Source organism: Hypanus sabinus, chromosome 4 (assembly GCF_030144855.1).
Source record: "Hypanus sabinus isolate sHypSab1 chromosome 4, sHypSab1.hap1, whole genome shotgun sequence".
Lineage (NCBI taxonomy): Eukaryota > Metazoa > Chordata > Chondrichthyes > Myliobatiformes > Dasyatidae > Hypanus > Hypanus sabinus.
In genome coordinates, this window is record NC_082709.1 from 94,188,369 (window position 1) to 94,205,975 (window position 17,607).

Here is a 17,607-nt window from a genome sequence, read left to right on the forward strand (position 1 = left end):
ATTGGATTAGACATTGGCTCAATGGGAGAAGCCAGAGAGTGGTAGTGGAGGATTGCTTCCTTGAGTGGAGGCCTGTGACTAGTGGTGTGCCACAGGGATCAGTGCTGGGTCCATTGTTATTTGCCATCTATATCAATGACCTGGATGATAATATGGTAAACTGGATCAGGAAATTTGCTGATAATACAAAGATTGGAGGCGTAGTGAACAGTGAGGAAAGTTTTCAAAGCTTGCAGAGGGATCTGGATCAGCTGGAAAAATGGGATGAAAAATGGCAGATAGAGTTTAATACAGACAAGTGTGAGGCATTGCACTTTGGAAGGAAAAACCAAGGTACAAGGTAAATAGTAGGGCACTGAGGAGTGCAGTAGAACAGAGGGATCTAGGAATACAGATACAAAATTCCCTAAAACTGGCGTCACACGTAGATAGGGCAGTAAAGAGAGCTCTTGGTACATTGGCCTTTATAAATCAAAGTATTGAGTATAAGAGTTGGAATGTTATGGTGAGGTTGTATAAGGCATTGGTGAGGCCAAATTTGGAGTATTGTGTGCAGTTTTGGTCACCAAATTACAGGAAGGATATTAGTAAGGTTGAAAGAGTGCAAAGAAGGTTTACAAGGATGTTGCCAGGACTTGAGAAACTGAGTTACAGAGAAAGGTTGAATAGGTTAGGACTTTATTCCCTGGAGCGTAGGAGAATGAGGGGTGATTTGATAGAGGAATCTAAAATGATGATGGGTATAGATAGAGTGAATGCAAGCAGGCTTTTTCCACTGAGGCTGGGGGAGAAAAAACCCAGAGGTCATAGGTTAAGGGTGAAGGGGAAAAAGTTAAAGGGAACATTGGGGGGGCTTCTTCACACAGAGAGTGGTGGGAGTGTGGAATGAGCTGCCAGATGAAGTGGTAAATGCGGACTCACTTTTAACATTTAAGAAAAATTTGGACAGGAACGTGGATGAGAGGTGTGTGGAGGGATATGCGCCAGGTGCAGGTCAGTGGGACTGGGTCGAAAAATGCTTCTGCACAGCCAAAAAGGGGCAAAAGGCCTGTTTCTATGCTGTAATGTTCTATGGTTCTATGGTAAGTTATTATTATTTTTGCATTCTTTTGCACATTGGTTGTGTCTGTGTAGGCTTTCATTGATTCTATTGTGTTTTTGTATCGACTGTGAATGGCCACAAGAAAATGAATCTCAGGGTAGTATATGGTGACATAGATGATACATATTTTCATAATAAACAGCTTGAACTGTGTGCTTCAACTTTACAAATATCCATGGAATCAGTCACTGTGGGGCATCATGGTAGACAACTGATCCTCCATTGCTTAAATCTCTATGGATAGATTTAGTTCCAAACTCAACCCTAAAACTTACTCATTTAAAATTCAAACCACAACCCCAAATGGCCTTGCTCTGTTTCTTATTAAAATACAGCAGCATCTACTTAATCAATACTTCAGCTGGAGATGTGGATAAACAGATGAAGGAACTGCAATTGGGGCACATGGTTGAGAATGTAATTGAAATTGAAATCAGATTTGCCTCATGGTAAAACTAGATGGTTTTCAGGACCAAGCAACACGCATAAAATGTTGGTGGAACGCAGCAGGCCAGGCTGTCAATGCTTCGGGCCGAGACCATGTAACCATGTAACAGTTAGGGTTAGGCCTGGTGCTCCTTAGTGGGGTCATGATCAAGGGGTAAATAAGAGGAGGTATCAGAGAGTTATCAAGGTACCCCTTGATCATGACCCCACTAAGGAGCACCAGGCCACTGTCTCCTATACCATCACCAACTTGCTACACCTGCCCTTACACCTCCTCCCTCACCACTATTCAGGGCCCCAGACAGTCCTTCCAGGTGAGGCGACACTTCACCTGTGAGTCGGCTGGTGTGGTATACTGCGTCCGGTGCTCCCGGTGTGGCCTTTTATATATTGGTGAGACCCGATGCAGACTGGGAGACCGTTTCGCTGAACACCTACGCTCGGTCCGCCAGAGAAAGCAGGATCTCCCAGTGGCCACACATTTTATTTCTACATCCCATTCCCATTCTGATATGTCTATCCATGGCCTCCTCTACTGTCAAGATGAAGCCACTCAGGTTGGAGGAACAACACCTTATATACCGGCTGGGTAGCCTCCAACCTGATGGCATGAACATTGACTTCTCCAACTTCTGTTAATGCCCCTCCCCTTCTTACCCCATCCCTGATATATTTAGTTTTTTTTCTCTCTCTGCCCATCACTCTGCTTGTTCTCCATCTCCCTCTGGTGCTCCCCTCACCCTTTCTTTCTCCTTAGGCCTCCCGTCCCATGATCCTTTCCCTTCTCTAGCTCTGCATCCCTTTTGCCAATCACCTGTCTTCAGCTGCACCCCACCCCCTCTGGTCTTCTATCATTTCACATCCCCCCCCCCCCCCCACTTTCAAATCTCTTACTATCTTTCCTTTCAATTAGTCCTGACGAAGGGTCTCGGCCCAAAACATCGACAGCACTTCTCCCTATAGATGATGCCTGGCCTGCTGCGGTCCACCAGCATTTTGTGTGTGTTGCTTGAATTTCCAGCATTTGCAGGTTTCCTCGTATTTGGTTTTCAGGACCATTCCTCTTGAAGCTGAATTTGACCACTCCAGCTCAATACTCTGAGTAAAGGAGTTAACATTTATCAGGAGTGCAGGGCCCTTAGTATTGTCGAAGATTTGTCCCACTATCTCTTTGACACCCCCCCCCCCCGCCCCCACCATCAGGCAGGTGGTACTACAGCATTTGGAGAAGGACTGGTAGGATGGAAAACAACTTCTTCCCCCAGGCTGTAAGACTACTATATTTCCTGCCATCACCCAGGTCTCATCACATACGAAGCACAGGTAGTGTTACACTATTTACTTTTTAACCTTAATGCACCTTATGCTAAATGTCAATTTTCTGGAATACATTTATTACTTGTTGATTTTTTGTGGTAATCTCACTTTATGTGGTGTGTGTGAGTTATATGTACTGTGTTGTTCACCTTAGTTTGAAGGAACGTATTTCAATTGGCAGTATACATTTATATGGTTGAATAGTAATGAACTTGAACTAGAACTTTTGGATAGGATTTCAAAAGAAGGTGACTATAATAGCAGAAAAATAGGAAAGCTACTCAGGGATTGTTACAATTAAACCAACGTTGACTCTGTGGAGTTTTACTGTGCTCAGGTTCTCTGTTCTATTCCTCTAAATAAGAAGCAGGAGGAAAATAGGTCATTTGGCCATTGAGTCTGCTCCACCATTCCACCATGGCTAATTTTATTATCCCTCTCAACCCCGTTCTCCAGCCTCTCCCTGTAATCCTTGAAGCACTTACTAACCAAGAACATATCAACCTCCACTTTTAGTATATCCAATATCTGGCCTCCACAGCTGCCTGCAGCAATGAATTCCACAGACTCTCCACTCTCTGGTGAAAGAAATTCCTCATCATCTGTTCTAAAGGTTGTGCCCTCTTGTGTTAGACTATAGGAAATACTCTCTCCAAGTCCACTCTATCTTGTTTTTGCAATTTTTGATAGTTCAATGAGATGCCCATCATTCTTCAAAACTCCAGTGAGTACAGGCCCAAAGTCATCAAATGCTTCTCGCACATTCACACAATGATCAATCACAACTCTTCTCCAATGCCATTTCATCTGATTTTAATGTTCAGTTGCCTTTGCAGTGTGAAATATGGAAAAAAAAATCACAGGCACTTTCAGTTCTTACAAACTCTGGACCAAGCACTCCAAGGTTAACAGATAAATGGTGAACCCAGATTGCTGCATCTGTGTTACATTCAGTATGTTTCCTCAGAGGTGTAATTTCCACATTATTGGAGAGCTGCAAAGTACAGGGTTGAGGATGGGATGCATTGAACATGATATCTGGCCCACTGAATTTGGACAACAATGACTTCAGTGTTTATAAAACATTTGCCTAAACTTCCTAGTTCTTAAATTTAAAATTTTCAGTAACACAGCTACATAAAATGTGTGTTGCTTGCAAATATACAGTAGCCTCGCAAATCATGCCTCATTGATGGCACAGGTAATTGTATACAGCACCAGCTTGTGGTAAATCCTGCTATGATGCAGCTATCACAGTAACGGCTGGTGAAGCTAAATACTTCCAGTTTCTTATGCATAAACATTAAGCATCCTCTTCAATAGCACCTTGCAGAATAACTAGATCTGTAATTAAGGTATTTTTAAGTGCTATTAAACTTCATGTAATTAATAGCTAAAAGAATCAAAACAATAAGAAATTCTAAAAAAATATTTGACATTCAAAATTAAATTTTTATCATAGCTATGTGACATTCAACAATCATATGATGCATTTCCCCAGATTTAATTGCCACTCTTCAAAACCTACACAAGTACACAAAAACAAGAGAAATTTAAAAAATTACCTGTATGATAAAATGCCAGAAACATTAATAATAATCCCATGAAGACGTTGCTTAAAAAGGTGACAAATCCACAAGTTATCCCCTCTGGCACTGGATACACAGTCTCCACAAAGAGTTCAAAGAAGAAGGGAACACTGCTCGTTATGAATACTCCAGTTAAGATGCACGATGTATATAAAGTTGCTGTAATGCCAAATAGAACCAATTAAAATTAAAAATGACTGCAATCTCTACTCCCTTAAAGAATGAAATACTAAAACATGAGCATGCATCGATTAAACTATGAAACACAATTGGCTTGGAGTGGTGTCCATCTGTTATATCTACAATTTGCCTACCGACACAACTGATCGACAGATGACACAATAGCCATAGCTCTACACTCCATCCTTATACACCTGTACAAGAGGGATGCTTATGTGAGAATGCTGTTCTTGGACTACAGTTCAGCATTCAACACCATAATTCCCTCCAGGCTCAACAAGAAGCTCAGAGACCCCGGCCTTCACCCTGCCTTGTGTAGCTCGATCCTGGACCTCCTGTCAGATAGCTGGCAGGTGGTAAGAATGGGTTCCCTCACTTCTGCCCCTTTGACCCTCAACATAACACAATTGAGAGCATCCTGACTGCCTGGTATGGGAACTGTATTTCCCTCAATTGCAGGACTCTGCAGAGAGTGGTGTGGACAGCCCAGCGCATCTATGAATGTGAACTCCCCACTATTCAGGACATTTACAAAGGCAGGTGTGTAAAAAGGGCCCAAAGGATCATTGGGGACCCGAGTCAACCCAACCACAAACTGTTTCAGCTGCTAACATCCGGGAAACAGTACCGCAGCATAAAAGCCAGGACTAACAGGCTCCAGGACAGCTTCTTCCACCAGGCCATCAGACTGCTTAATTCACGCTGGTAATTGTATTTCTATGCTATATTGAATGTCCTGTTGAATATCTTGCTGTACATACTAGTTATTACATATTACTATAATTTGCACATTCAGACAGAGATGCAACGTTCAGATTTTTATTCTTCATGTATGTGAAGGATGTAAGGAATAAAGTCAATTCATTCAATTCATTTCTGCTCCCCATCTCTCTCTCTCACACACACACAAACCCCCCCCCCCCCCACCCCCGAAGGGACAGGATGGTGAATGAGCTACAATGGATGAGGAGAGGGGAAGAAGAGATCAAGTAGCTTATAAGAGAGGGCAAGTTACCTCAGGATGGAATGGAAGGTAACTAGAGGCAATGGGAATCAATCTGAAAGTTAAGGGTAAAGGGGGACTGGCTGAGATGTGTGGGGAGGTACAATGAATGAATGAGGTAGTAAGTTAGAAGGGCAATCGTGCTAGGGTGTGAGGTGGGATGGACAGCCACCTGCAGATGTGGTGTGAGGGGAAGCACAGAGAGACAGAAAGAGCAAGAAATGAGGATATTAAATTTTAACATCAAGTCATTTCTAATTTTAAGCTTCAGTGTTTGTTTTTTCCTTCCTCCAATTCCTTGTTCCATTTCATTCATTTCAAACTGAGTTCTATTAACTTCTCTTATCCTGAAGATGGGCTTTAAGATTTGTAAATTGGATTTGCTGTCTTTTGCTCCCTCACAGAAACCGCCTTGACTGATAGGGAATTCCAACTGTCCTGTTACTGCTTTCAGCCATCAGATTGCTAAATACCGAAGTCAGTAATGTAAATGCTTTAGCAAGACAAAAATAGTACACAAAGCAGTGCTCAGAAAGCAAAACAAAATCCAACTGCATACCACTGCCATGTCAAAGCAGTACAGAATAAAATGTGTGGGGTTCCCAGGGTGATCAAATAACCCATTGTGTTACCTTTCTATGGACTAGCTAGAGATGCATTTAGCAACAAGATGTAGGCATAATCAGTCTGCTTTTCATAATGAGAAATTGTGCAATGAAATTACCACCATTAATAGGATTTCATCTCAAAGTACAAACAAAAAAGAACAACTTAAATTATGCATTTTAAATTTAGCAATGCTAGCACACTCATACATGTCAATTAAAGTAAGACAGATCCTGATGAAACGCGAAGTGTATTCATCTGATCTCATTGTGCAATAAAGTACCTCTTGTTATCGGCAGATGAGTGACACTGTTGAAGCAAGTGAGGGCAAACCATGCAGATGACAGTGTGGCTCCAGAAAAAAGCAGCAACAGAATGAGTTTTAATATTCCTCTGAAGAAATCTGCAAACCTATAACATTAAATGTAAAACTTGAGACACTCCAGGATCATTGAATCACACTTGACAATAGAAAAATTTTCAGAAAGTTGAACTTGGATAAGCAAAGATAATTTTGCTATACAGCTGCTCATTACGTCCTCAGGTTGTGAGAGAACACTGCCGTACTTAAAGAATTGCATTTGAAGGACAATTATCATTTTCAAACAAATGGAAACTCCAGTCTGAACACAGCTAGGGGCAAAACAAAAAAAAAAAGGATAATTAAATCATAAGATTTTAGTGCATTGGTTTGGAGAAGAATACTGGCCAGGAGACAAAGCAAGCTTTGTCTTCTACAAAAAAGGTCACAGAGCTAGCAGGCATTGTTTAATGTTTCAGTGAAAAATTAGCACCTTCACCAAGGAGAAACATACTTAGTGACGTATTAATGCCAGATAATATAATGAGGTTTAGTTTTTAGAATGACCCAAAACCTCTGGCACCAAGGCGACAGATGAATCTAAGTGAATGTACACAGTGTTATTCAGACTCGACCTTTCATTTCTTACTGAGATAAATTCTAAAATCCTGCTGCCAACTGTAAACATCTTAAAGAAATAGTTTAATAACACAATCTCTATACACAAGCAGTACTGTGCAATTCTCTACATTTCTTTTAGATTCATAAAAACAGAAAATTTATTTAAAATTCATGTCATTGCCACTTCTCCAAAACAGCTCCCACTTCTCTGCCCTTTCTCGGGCTGTTGCAAATGCAGTAATATTGCACTTGAGAGGGAAAGAAAGTACTCAGTCTGTTGATACTTCAACTTTTAATGCACATCCACTATTTCCAGCTCAGTAGTAACTCCACGGTAGTGTAGCAGTTAGCGAGACACTATTACTACTCTGGATGGAATTTGGAGTTCAGTGTTCAATTCCTCCTTCGTCTGTAAGGAGTCCATATATCTTCCCCGTGGAAAGCATGGGTTTCCTCCAGGTCCTCTGGTTTCCTCACACAGTCCAAACATGTATCAGGAAGATTAGTTGGTCACTGTAAGTTGGGTTACAGATAAGTCAGGGTTGCTGAGGCTGCTGGACAGTGTGGTTAATACAGCTGGAAAGGCCTATTCTGTGCTGTATCATTAAAAGAATAAACTCTCCCAGAACACTAATTTCTTTCCACAAGTACTTGACCTGCCAAGTATTTTCTCCCCCAGCACTCTCTTTTAACATCAACTTGAAAGAAACAGAGTTTAAAGAAAATAACCCTGTGTGAATCTTCATCATAACTGTATTGACTTCCTTAGACATACTCAGTAACTATGTTAGAGCCTAACTTGATAATGAATGCTATAATGCACATCTCTGTGCAGGTGTAAACCCGCTTAGCTTTACAATTTGGTTGGATATCAACTACCAATTCATATTACACAGACATCAGTGGAAGTCCCTGTAGAGAAATCTCATTGAAATGTGAGTGGAGAGTAAGCAGAAAAGTGGGAAATAAGGCCGCTGAGTGCAGGGCAATACTACTGCAGGTATAGATTCTTTACTGTGCAGAGAAATTGTATAACAGCAATAGAATTGGAATACTTGTAATGGTAGAGCAGGAGTACAGTATATAGAGGAACATAAAGACTAAGGAACAAAGAAAAATTAATATGTGGTGCCTGGGTATGAAACATTCAATGGCAAATTTTGACTAACATTTGGTTGAGCACTGTCAAAAATTAACATTAATCTGCCATAAAGTACAATGATTGCAAAGGGAGTACTGACTCCCAGGGTCTGCAATTTGGAAGCAAGTTTGCTTAGAGTTGTAGTATCGAAAGCAAAATTGTCATTACTAAACAATGGTAGGTGACTACTGTCCAGATGCTCCAGGGATGAGTGCAAGGACAGGGAGATGGTGTATGCTGTAGAACTGTTTTGGAGGCAGGCAAACTGAAGTGTGTCAAGGTTGTCCAAAAGTCTGGAGTTGATGCATCCCACACCAACCTCTTGAAGCACTTATGACGGTGAATGTCAAGACCACCAGACAGTATTAAGACACTTTATCTTAGGTACTGGGATGATAGTGGTCTTCTTAAAGCATATAGGAACCACAGATTGAAGCATTAAGAGGTTTAAAAATGCTTACAAATTACCCACACCAGCTGAGCTGCAAAGGATCTAAAGACACAGCAATGGACATCATCTGAGCCAGATTCTTTCCATGGGTCCAATCTCTGGAAGAATGATTTTACATCCGTTATGGTGACTGTGGGTTCAGTTTCACTGGTGACTGTCAAAATGGGTGGTGACATAGCCATTCCCTTCTGTTCAAAACGTGCATAGAATGTATTAAGCTCATCGGGAAGGGATGTGTGTTGGTGGAGATGCTGCTCCACTTTGTTGAGTGGTGCACTACAGCATGCAAGCCTTACCGTAACTGTCAACTGTCTGGGACCTGATTTTGTACTGATACTGTTTCTCAGCATCTTTGATAACTTTGCAGAGGTAATTTCTCGATTTCTTCTAAAAGGGCAAGGTTATCTGATTTGAATGCCATAGAATCTAGACTTCAGTAGGGAGTGGAACTCTCGGTTCATCCATGGTTTCCATTGGGAACAGCCAGACTGTCCTCCTCTCTTTAGGAAGTTGCTCAGCTTTGAGGAAGTCTACTTCCATTCCAGTGCTGGGACTCATGTACGTTGCTACAAGATGGGGTAGTGAGCAGGTGAGATTCTCAGTAGCATCTGGGATGCTTCTTCCTTCCACAACAGTCACCAGTTAGTTACTCCCACAAGTTTCATGAGAAATAGGAGCAGCAGTGGGTCACTTGACCATTGGAACTTATGCCAGTATCCATCAAGATCATGGCTATTTTTATAAAATACGTGTCTTCTTGTGACTTTCCTAGTTAAGTTTTCTTAAACTATTCCCATGTACATCAGTTCCTTTAATATCCAGAAACATATCAATCTCAATTTTTAATGACAAAACCTCCACAGACCTCAAAAATAGTGCTTGGTGAGCATTTTACAAGGAAGGTTTGAGAACATCAATAAATCTTTTTCTCCATCCAGCTCGGTTGCAATAAAGTATGTCAAGGTAGTCAGATGGCAGTGAGTAATGTAACCTACCCACTGAAGTCCAAAGACTGCAATTGTGGCCTCAGTGCTGGGGATACTGGCCTGGGAGAGATCATTTTGATTTGCTCATCTGCCTATGAATATGGTGAATTTTGCAGAAGCTGCATTGGTGAGATTGCTTCCACCCTTCAAGGTTCCTATTGCAGATAGCTCATGTCTCTGAAGCATACAGGAAGTTGGTTCTGGAGTGAAGGTAGTGTTGTCCTGTAGATTCTCTTAACTCCAATTCATTGGAGGCGAGGTGCAACAATGCAGTGAGAACGACTGAGAAAAGATGCCCAACTCCTATGAACACTGAGACTGGTGTATTGTCGAGTTGTTGGTTAAGGTTACAGCTTGTATGACATTGCCAAAAAGATGCAAGATTGAGGCGAGTTTCAGTGAATGAACAGATTTGAGATGGTTGCTCCCAAATGACAACTCTATCCACACACAGAAAAACACAGCAGGTGTGGCAAATTGATCAGTAGGAATAGACAGAGAATATACTGCTCAACTTGCGGTTGTAGGTAGACATGGTGGTGAAAGTGACTTCTGGCATGCTGGCCTTCATTAGTCAGGGCACTGAGTACAGAAGTTGAAAGGTTACGTATGGTGTGGTTGGACAAGAGGCTGATGATGCACAATTAAAGATTATTGTGTTCCGTTTTGGTCACCTTGCTATAGGAAAGATTATAGGAATGACTTACAAGGATATTGTCGAGATTTGGAGTAATAGGAACAGTTTGGACAGGATAGAACTTTATTTCTCCCCCCCCCCCCCCACTCCCCTTGCAGCTTAGGAAACTGAAAGGTGATCTTACAGAGATGTACCATATAAAATTATAAGGGACATAGGCTGAATTCACATGGTCTTTTCACGTCATTAGGAAACTAAGGCATCAGCTTAACGTGAGAGAGGGAAAAATTTAAGAAGAACTTGAGGGGCAACTTTTTTTTATATATACATACAGTTGCAGGCATGTATGTGGAAAAAGGCTGAGGCAGGTACACTTAAAAACTTTTAAGACAGTTGGACATGTACATTTAGGTGATTATGAGCCAAACCTGGGCAAATAGAACTAGCTTGGATGGGCATCTTGGTCTGTTTCTGTGCTGCATGACTCTGACTTTAACCTGGTAGATAAGCTTAGTCAATGGTGATCATTCCCATGCTGTCAAATATGCCAATGGATGGGGACTTAACAATGGTAATATCATTGAGTACCATAGAAGAATACTTGGTTAGACTTTCCTTTAGGTGGATTTTGCCTGCACTCCTTAGGCCAAGTATAACTGCAAAGATATCTATGAATCACATATATTACTGCACAAATGAAAAGAGGACAGGTACGAATGAAAAAACTGAGGATAGTTCAATCTAGGATGCTGATTTAGTAAATTTGGTAAAAGGAACGGCAGTGCAGACTATTATCTAAATGGGGAGAAGGTTCAAACATCAGAGGTGCAGAGAGACTTAGGAGTCCTCGTGCAAGACTCCCAGGTTAATTTACAGATTGAGTCTGTGGTAAAGGCAGTAAATACAATGTTGGCATTTAATTCAAGGGGAATAGAATATAAAAGCAAGGAGATAATGCTGAGTCTTCACAAGACACTGTTCAGGCCGCGCTTGGAGTATTATCAACTGTTCTGGACCCCCATATCTCAGAAAGGATGTGTTGTCATCAGAGTGTCCCGAGGAGGTTCATGAGGATGATTCTGGGAATGAAGGGGTTAACATACAAGGAGCATTTGGCATCTTTGGGCCTGTACTTACTTGAATTTAGAATAATGTGGGAGTGGGGGGAGGGGGTGGAGAGATCTCACTGAAATGTACTGAATGTTGAAAGGACTAGATAAGGTGGATGTGGAGAGGATGTTTCCTATGGTGGTGTTATCCAGAACCAGAGGGCACAGCCTCAAATTTAAGGGGCAACCTTTTAGATCAGAGGATTTTTTTTCAGCCAGACAGTAGTGAATCTGTAGAATGCTCTGCACAGACTCCGGTGGAGGCCAAATCCATGAGTATATTTAAGGCAGAAGTTGATTGTTTCCTGATCAGTCAGGGAATCAAAGGATATGGTGAGAAGGCAGGTGTAAGGGGTTGAGTGGGACCTGGGATCAGCCATGATGGAATGGCAGAGCAGACTGAATAGCACAATTCTGCTCCTATGCCTTATGGTCTTATGATTTGAGGAATCTCTGCAGTGATAACCTGGGCATTTTTCATGATATATTCACTACTTGTGCAATAATCTGGTTTACTATCAGAGTTAAATTACGATTGAGGTTTTACATCTGCATCATCTATAAAGATTAAAATATACTCATTATAAACGAATGCTTTTCGAACAAAAATGTGAACTGGACTGACCTTGCAACTATTATTCCAACAACGCAGCCACCAATAACTGACCAAAACCCAATCCAACCAGCATCAACCTAGAAAGGAAAGCAAGGCAATTTATAAAATATCACTCATATGAAGTTATTTTCATATACCTTAGCTTCAAGCCAAAGTATTTTATGGACAAGAGGTTTTTTAAAAAATAGCAAGCACTGATAATGCAAGAAAAATTGTACACAGCAAGGTCCCACACACAGCTATGACCAAACTAGGCTTTTGGAGTGATCTTGGCTGATGGATGAACACTATTTCATCACTACTTCAGCAAGTGTACTGAAGCATCAGTCTTGGTTTTTAAACAGGTGCATTTACTTTTCAAGGCCATTGTCAAGACTGGAAAGAGCAACTTTTCCTGATTGTATTGAAACTGGTATGAGCAGACATTCTGAATCACTGAGGTGCTTTCAGTGTTATTGAATAAAGAAATTCAGAGCTCAAACCCAGGTACAATGAAGGACAAAAATTACTGATGAAGGCCGAGAAGTGGATGTGGTATAAATGAATTTCTTCCAAGATTCCCCATGAGACACAGGATGGCTACGTAGATTCAGAATGTGCTAGCCCACAGAAGGCACAGGATGGTAGCAGATGGAGAGCATTTTGCCTGGAAATTGGTGTCTAATAGTGTTCCATTAAGGATCTATTCTTGTGCACCTGCTCAATAGATAACTATTTTTTCTCTCTCCACAGAACCTAAGAATCTGCTGATCATCTCCAACATTCCCTTTTATTTCAGATTTCCAGCAATTGCTGTGTTCTGTATCTCACATTTCCAGCATGCCATTTCTCTCTCCTCCTCCCATCTACTGTATTTGCTCACATTAACGGGACAGTACTGAAAGCATTGTGTTATTTGGAGAACCTTGCTGTCCATCCTATCACAAACACTCCCTGACTTTCCTCCACCTCTTCCCTTTCCACATCACAAAGCAAACTTGTTTTTACACTTTTCCAGTTCTGATGATAGGACAATCACCTGAAATGTTAGCAATTACCGTACTTTTTCTATAGATGCTGTTTGACTTACTAAATATGTACCGTTTTGTTTTTATTTTGGATTTCTATTATCAGCAGCCCCTAATAAAACAGTTATGAATAATCCAGAATTGACAGCCTGAGACAACTATTTGTGGCCAAATCTTTAAGAATTTCTGATGAAACTACATTAACGACAAGTCAATCCAGTCAATTCAGAAGAAACATAGAAAACCTACAGCACAATACAGGCCCACAATGCTGTGTTGAACATATACTTAACTTTAGAAATTACCTAGGGTTACCAATAACCCCATGTTTTTCTAAGCTCCATGTACCTATCCAGGAGTGTCTTAAAAGACCCTATCATATCTGCCTCCACCACAGTAACTGGCAGCTCATTCCACGCACTCAGCACTCTCTGCTTAAAAAACTTAACACTGACATCTCCTACTGTACTGACTTCTAAGCGCCTTAAAACTGTGCCCTCTTGAGCTAGCCATTTCAGCCCTGGGAAAAAGCTTCTGACTATCCACACAATCAATGCCTCTTATCATCTTATACACCTCTATCAGATCACCTCTCATCCTCCGTCGCTCCAAGGAGAAAAGGCCGAGTTCACTCAACCTGTTCTCATAAGGTATGCTCCCCAATCCAGGCAACATCCTTGTAAATCTCGTCTGCACCTTTTCTATAGTTTCTACATCCTTCCTGTAGTGAGGTGACTAGAACTGAGCACAGTCCTCCAAGTGGGGTCTGACCAGAGTCATATATAGCTGTAACATTACTTCTTGGCTCTTAAACTCAATCCCACTGTTGATAAAAGGCCACTATATGCCTTCTTAACCACAGAGTCAACCTGCGCAGCAGCTTTGACTGTCCCACGGTCTTGGACTCCAAGATCCCTCTGATCCTCCACACTGCCGAGAGTCTTACCTTTAATACTATATTCTGCCATCATATTTGACCTACCAAAATGAACCACCTCACACTTATCTGGTTTGAATTCCATCTGCCACTTCTCAGCCCAGTTTTGCATCCTACCGATGTCTCGCTGTAACCTCTGACAGCCCTCCACACTCTCCACAACACCCCCAACCATTGTGTCATCAGCAAATTTACTAATCCATCCGTCCACTTTCTCATCCAGATCATTTATAAAAATCACGAAGACAAGGAGTCCCAGAACAGATCCCTGAGGCACACCAATTGTCATCAACCTCCAAGCAGAATATGAACCATTAACAAACACCCTTTACCTTCTGTGGGCAAGCCAATTCTGGATCCACAAAGCAATGTCCCCTTGGATCCCATGCCTCCTTACTTTCTCAATAGCCTTGCAAGGAGGTACCTTATCAAATGCCATCCATATAAACTACATCTACTGCTCTATCTTCATCAATATGTTTAGTCACATCCTCAAAATATTCAATCAGGCTCGTAAGGCATGACCTGCCTTTGACAATAGCCAATGCTGACTACCCCTAATCATGTTATGCCTCTCCAAATATTCATAAATCCTGCCTCTCAAGATGTTTTCCATCAATTCACTGAAGTAAGACTCACTGGTCTATGATTTCCTAGGCTATCTCTACTCCCTTTCTTGAATAAAGGAACAACATCTGCAACCCTCCAATCTTCTGAAACCTCTCCGTCTCCATTGATGATGCAAAGATAATTGCCAGAGGCTCAGTAATCTCCTCCCTTGCCTCTTACAGTAGCCTGGGGTACATCTCATCCAGTCCTGGCGACTTATCCAACTTGATGCTTCCCAAAAGCTCCAGCACATCCCCTTTCTTAATGTCTATATGCTCAAGCTTTTCAATCCACTGCAAGTCCTCCATAATATCGCCAAAATCCTTTTCTGTAGTGAATACTGAAGCCAAGTATTCATTAAGTACCGCTGTTCAATACACACGTCCACTGTCACACTTGATTGGTCCTATTCCCTCATGTCTTATCCTCTTGCTCTTCACATACTTGTAGAATTTCTGGGGCATCTGGCTCTCCTAATTTCATCCTTAAGCTCCTTCCTGCTAGCCTTATAATCTTTTAGATCTTTATCATTACATTGTTTTTTTGAACCTTTCATCAGCTTTTCTTTACTTCTTGACTAGATTTTCAACAGCCTTTATACATCACAGTTCCTTTACTCTATCATCCTTTCCCTGTCTCATTGGAACATACCTATGCAAAACACCATGCAAATATCCCCTGAACATTTGCCACATTTCTGCCGTACATTTCCTTGAGAGCATCTGTTCCCAATTTATGCTTCCAATTTCCTGCTTGATAGCTTCATATTTCCCCTACTCCAATTAAACACTTTCGGAACTTGTCTGTTCCTATCCCTCACCAATGCTATGGTAAAGGAGATAGAATTGTGATCATGATCTCCAAATGCTTTCCCACTGAGAGACCTGACACCTGACCAGAAACAGACCAAATACAAGCTCTCCTCTTGTAGTCTTATCTACATATTGTGTGAGAAACCTTCCTGACACACCTAAGAAACTCCAGCCCATCTAAACCCCTTGGTCTAGGGAGATGCCAATCAATATTTGGGAAATTAAAATCTCCCACTGCAACCACCCTGTTATTATTACACCTTTCCAGAATCTGTCTCCCTATCTGCTCCTGGCTATCCCTGTTACTAATAGATGGTCTATAAAAAACACCCAGTAGAGTTATTGAGCCCTCCCTGTTTTTAACTTCCACCCACAAAGAACTCAGTGGACAATCCCTCCGTGACTTCCTCCTTTTCTGCAGCTGTGACACTATCTCTGATCAGTAGTGCCATGCCCCCCATCTCTTTTGCCTCCCTCTCTGTCCTTTCTTAAACATCTAAAGCCTGGCACTCTAAGTAACCATTCCTGCCCCTGGGCCATCCAAGTCTCTGTAATGGCCACAACATCATAGCTCTAAGTACTGATCCACACTCTAAGCTCATCCACTTTGTTCATAATACTCCTTGCTGTTAAAATAGACACATCTGAAACCATCAGTCCAAGCGCATCACTTCTCTATCACCTGCCTATCCTCCCTCTCACACGTCTCCAAGGTTCCTCTATTTGTGAGCCAACCGCCCCTTCCTCAGTCTCTTCAGTTCGGTTCCCACCTCCCCCAGCAATTCTAGTTTAAACTCTGCCTAATAGCCTTAGCAAACCTCCCTACCAGGATATTAGCCTCCCTCGGTTTATTACAATTAAATCACTTCAGCAACAATTCTCAAAATGTTTGCTAAGAAAGAACAATTCAAAGAGAAAATAGAAAGATCCCAATCCCTTACCTGATTTACCTTGAGTGGCGTTACAATTACATCAAGCACACCTGACCAGCCTGATAATATACCTAGAGGCATTGCAAAGGCCAATGCAATCATTAAAAATCTGAAATTGCTATAATGGAAAGAAAACAAAAGAATATGTAAAACATTTGCAAATCAGGCCTCCTGCAGCAAAAAACATTTCAATACAGCATGTCCTCTTGGGGTATGAAGTTTTATTGTGCTCACAAGACATTTTAGAAACTTAATAAACAAAATGTAATTATTGATCCAAATACTTGTCACAACAATAATTCCTTATTGTGAAAGTAAAAATACGATTCTAAAGAAAGCTGCAGGCTTCACTTGGGTAGTAGTGTGGAGATACATCTCTACCAAAGAAAGTGTAATGTGCTCCTTCCCTCCATTGGGCAAGGTGTAGCACCTGCTTGTCCACCGCCCACCCCACCAATCAGTGTCAAGTGAAGTCATGGAGGCAGGTAGTGGATGGTCGTATGAACAAATGGTGCCTATCACAAGTCCTGGTTTTGCGACCACTGTCGCCAGGCAGACATCCTCTGAAGAGTATTGATAATGGCTGGGGTCACACATCCTACCTATAAAGACACTGCCCAGAAAGTGATAATGGCAAAACACTTCTGTAGAAGTATTTGCCAAGAACAATCATGGTCATGGAAAGACCATGATCACCCTCATCATACAACATAGCACATAATGAACAAACAGGCTTAATGATTAAGCACACGTAATGGAACTGTTAGTGGAACTGCTTTCAAGTAAAGATGCACCTTAATGAGTTTCTTTTATCCTTCCCAATGAATTTTACTGTTAAATCTATTTTAATTGCAATACTCACTAAGACTGGCCTATTCAATAAGATTTTTGGTTTACCTGGCATGACTTTAATGACTGTAGACAGGGAGTAACTCCATTTTTTTTTGTGTTAAATTCACATGAACAGAATAAGATTGCCCACAAGGCTTTCTTCCATTAGGTTTGAAGGAGCTAAAATTCATGTTGTCTTTGCGGACCTTAACAAGATCCTCCATATGAGAATTGCTCAAAAAGGTACAGCCCATGGTTATAATACATTGATTATATTACAGCTGGTGTACTGTGCAGGAATTCTTGATAAGCAGCATCCAGATGAGCACTCAAATTGCCAAAAGCACACACAATGGAAAAGAATACTGAAGAT

General features: G+C 41.4%; 1 protein-coding gene across 3 annotated transcripts in view; it reads right to left on the reverse strand.

Annotated features, from left to right (window-relative positions):
• Positions 1–17,607, reverse strand: part of slc49a4 (solute carrier family 49 member 4) — a 130,260-nt gene that overhangs the window by 25,760 nt on the left and 86,893 nt on the right. For all 3 annotated transcript variants that reach the window (XM_059967678.1, XM_059967680.1, XM_059967679.1), the window contains exons 5-8: positions 16,413–16,521; positions 12,116–12,183; positions 6,528–6,655; positions 4,432–4,614 (exon numbers count right to left, since the gene is read on the reverse strand). In XM_059967678.1, the coding sequence (XP_059823661.1) occupies positions 4,432–4,614; positions 6,528–6,655; positions 12,116–12,183; positions 16,413–16,521 (488 nt within the window). The remainder of the gene's footprint in view (positions 1–4,431; positions 4,615–6,527; positions 6,656–12,115; positions 12,184–16,412; positions 16,522–17,607) is intronic.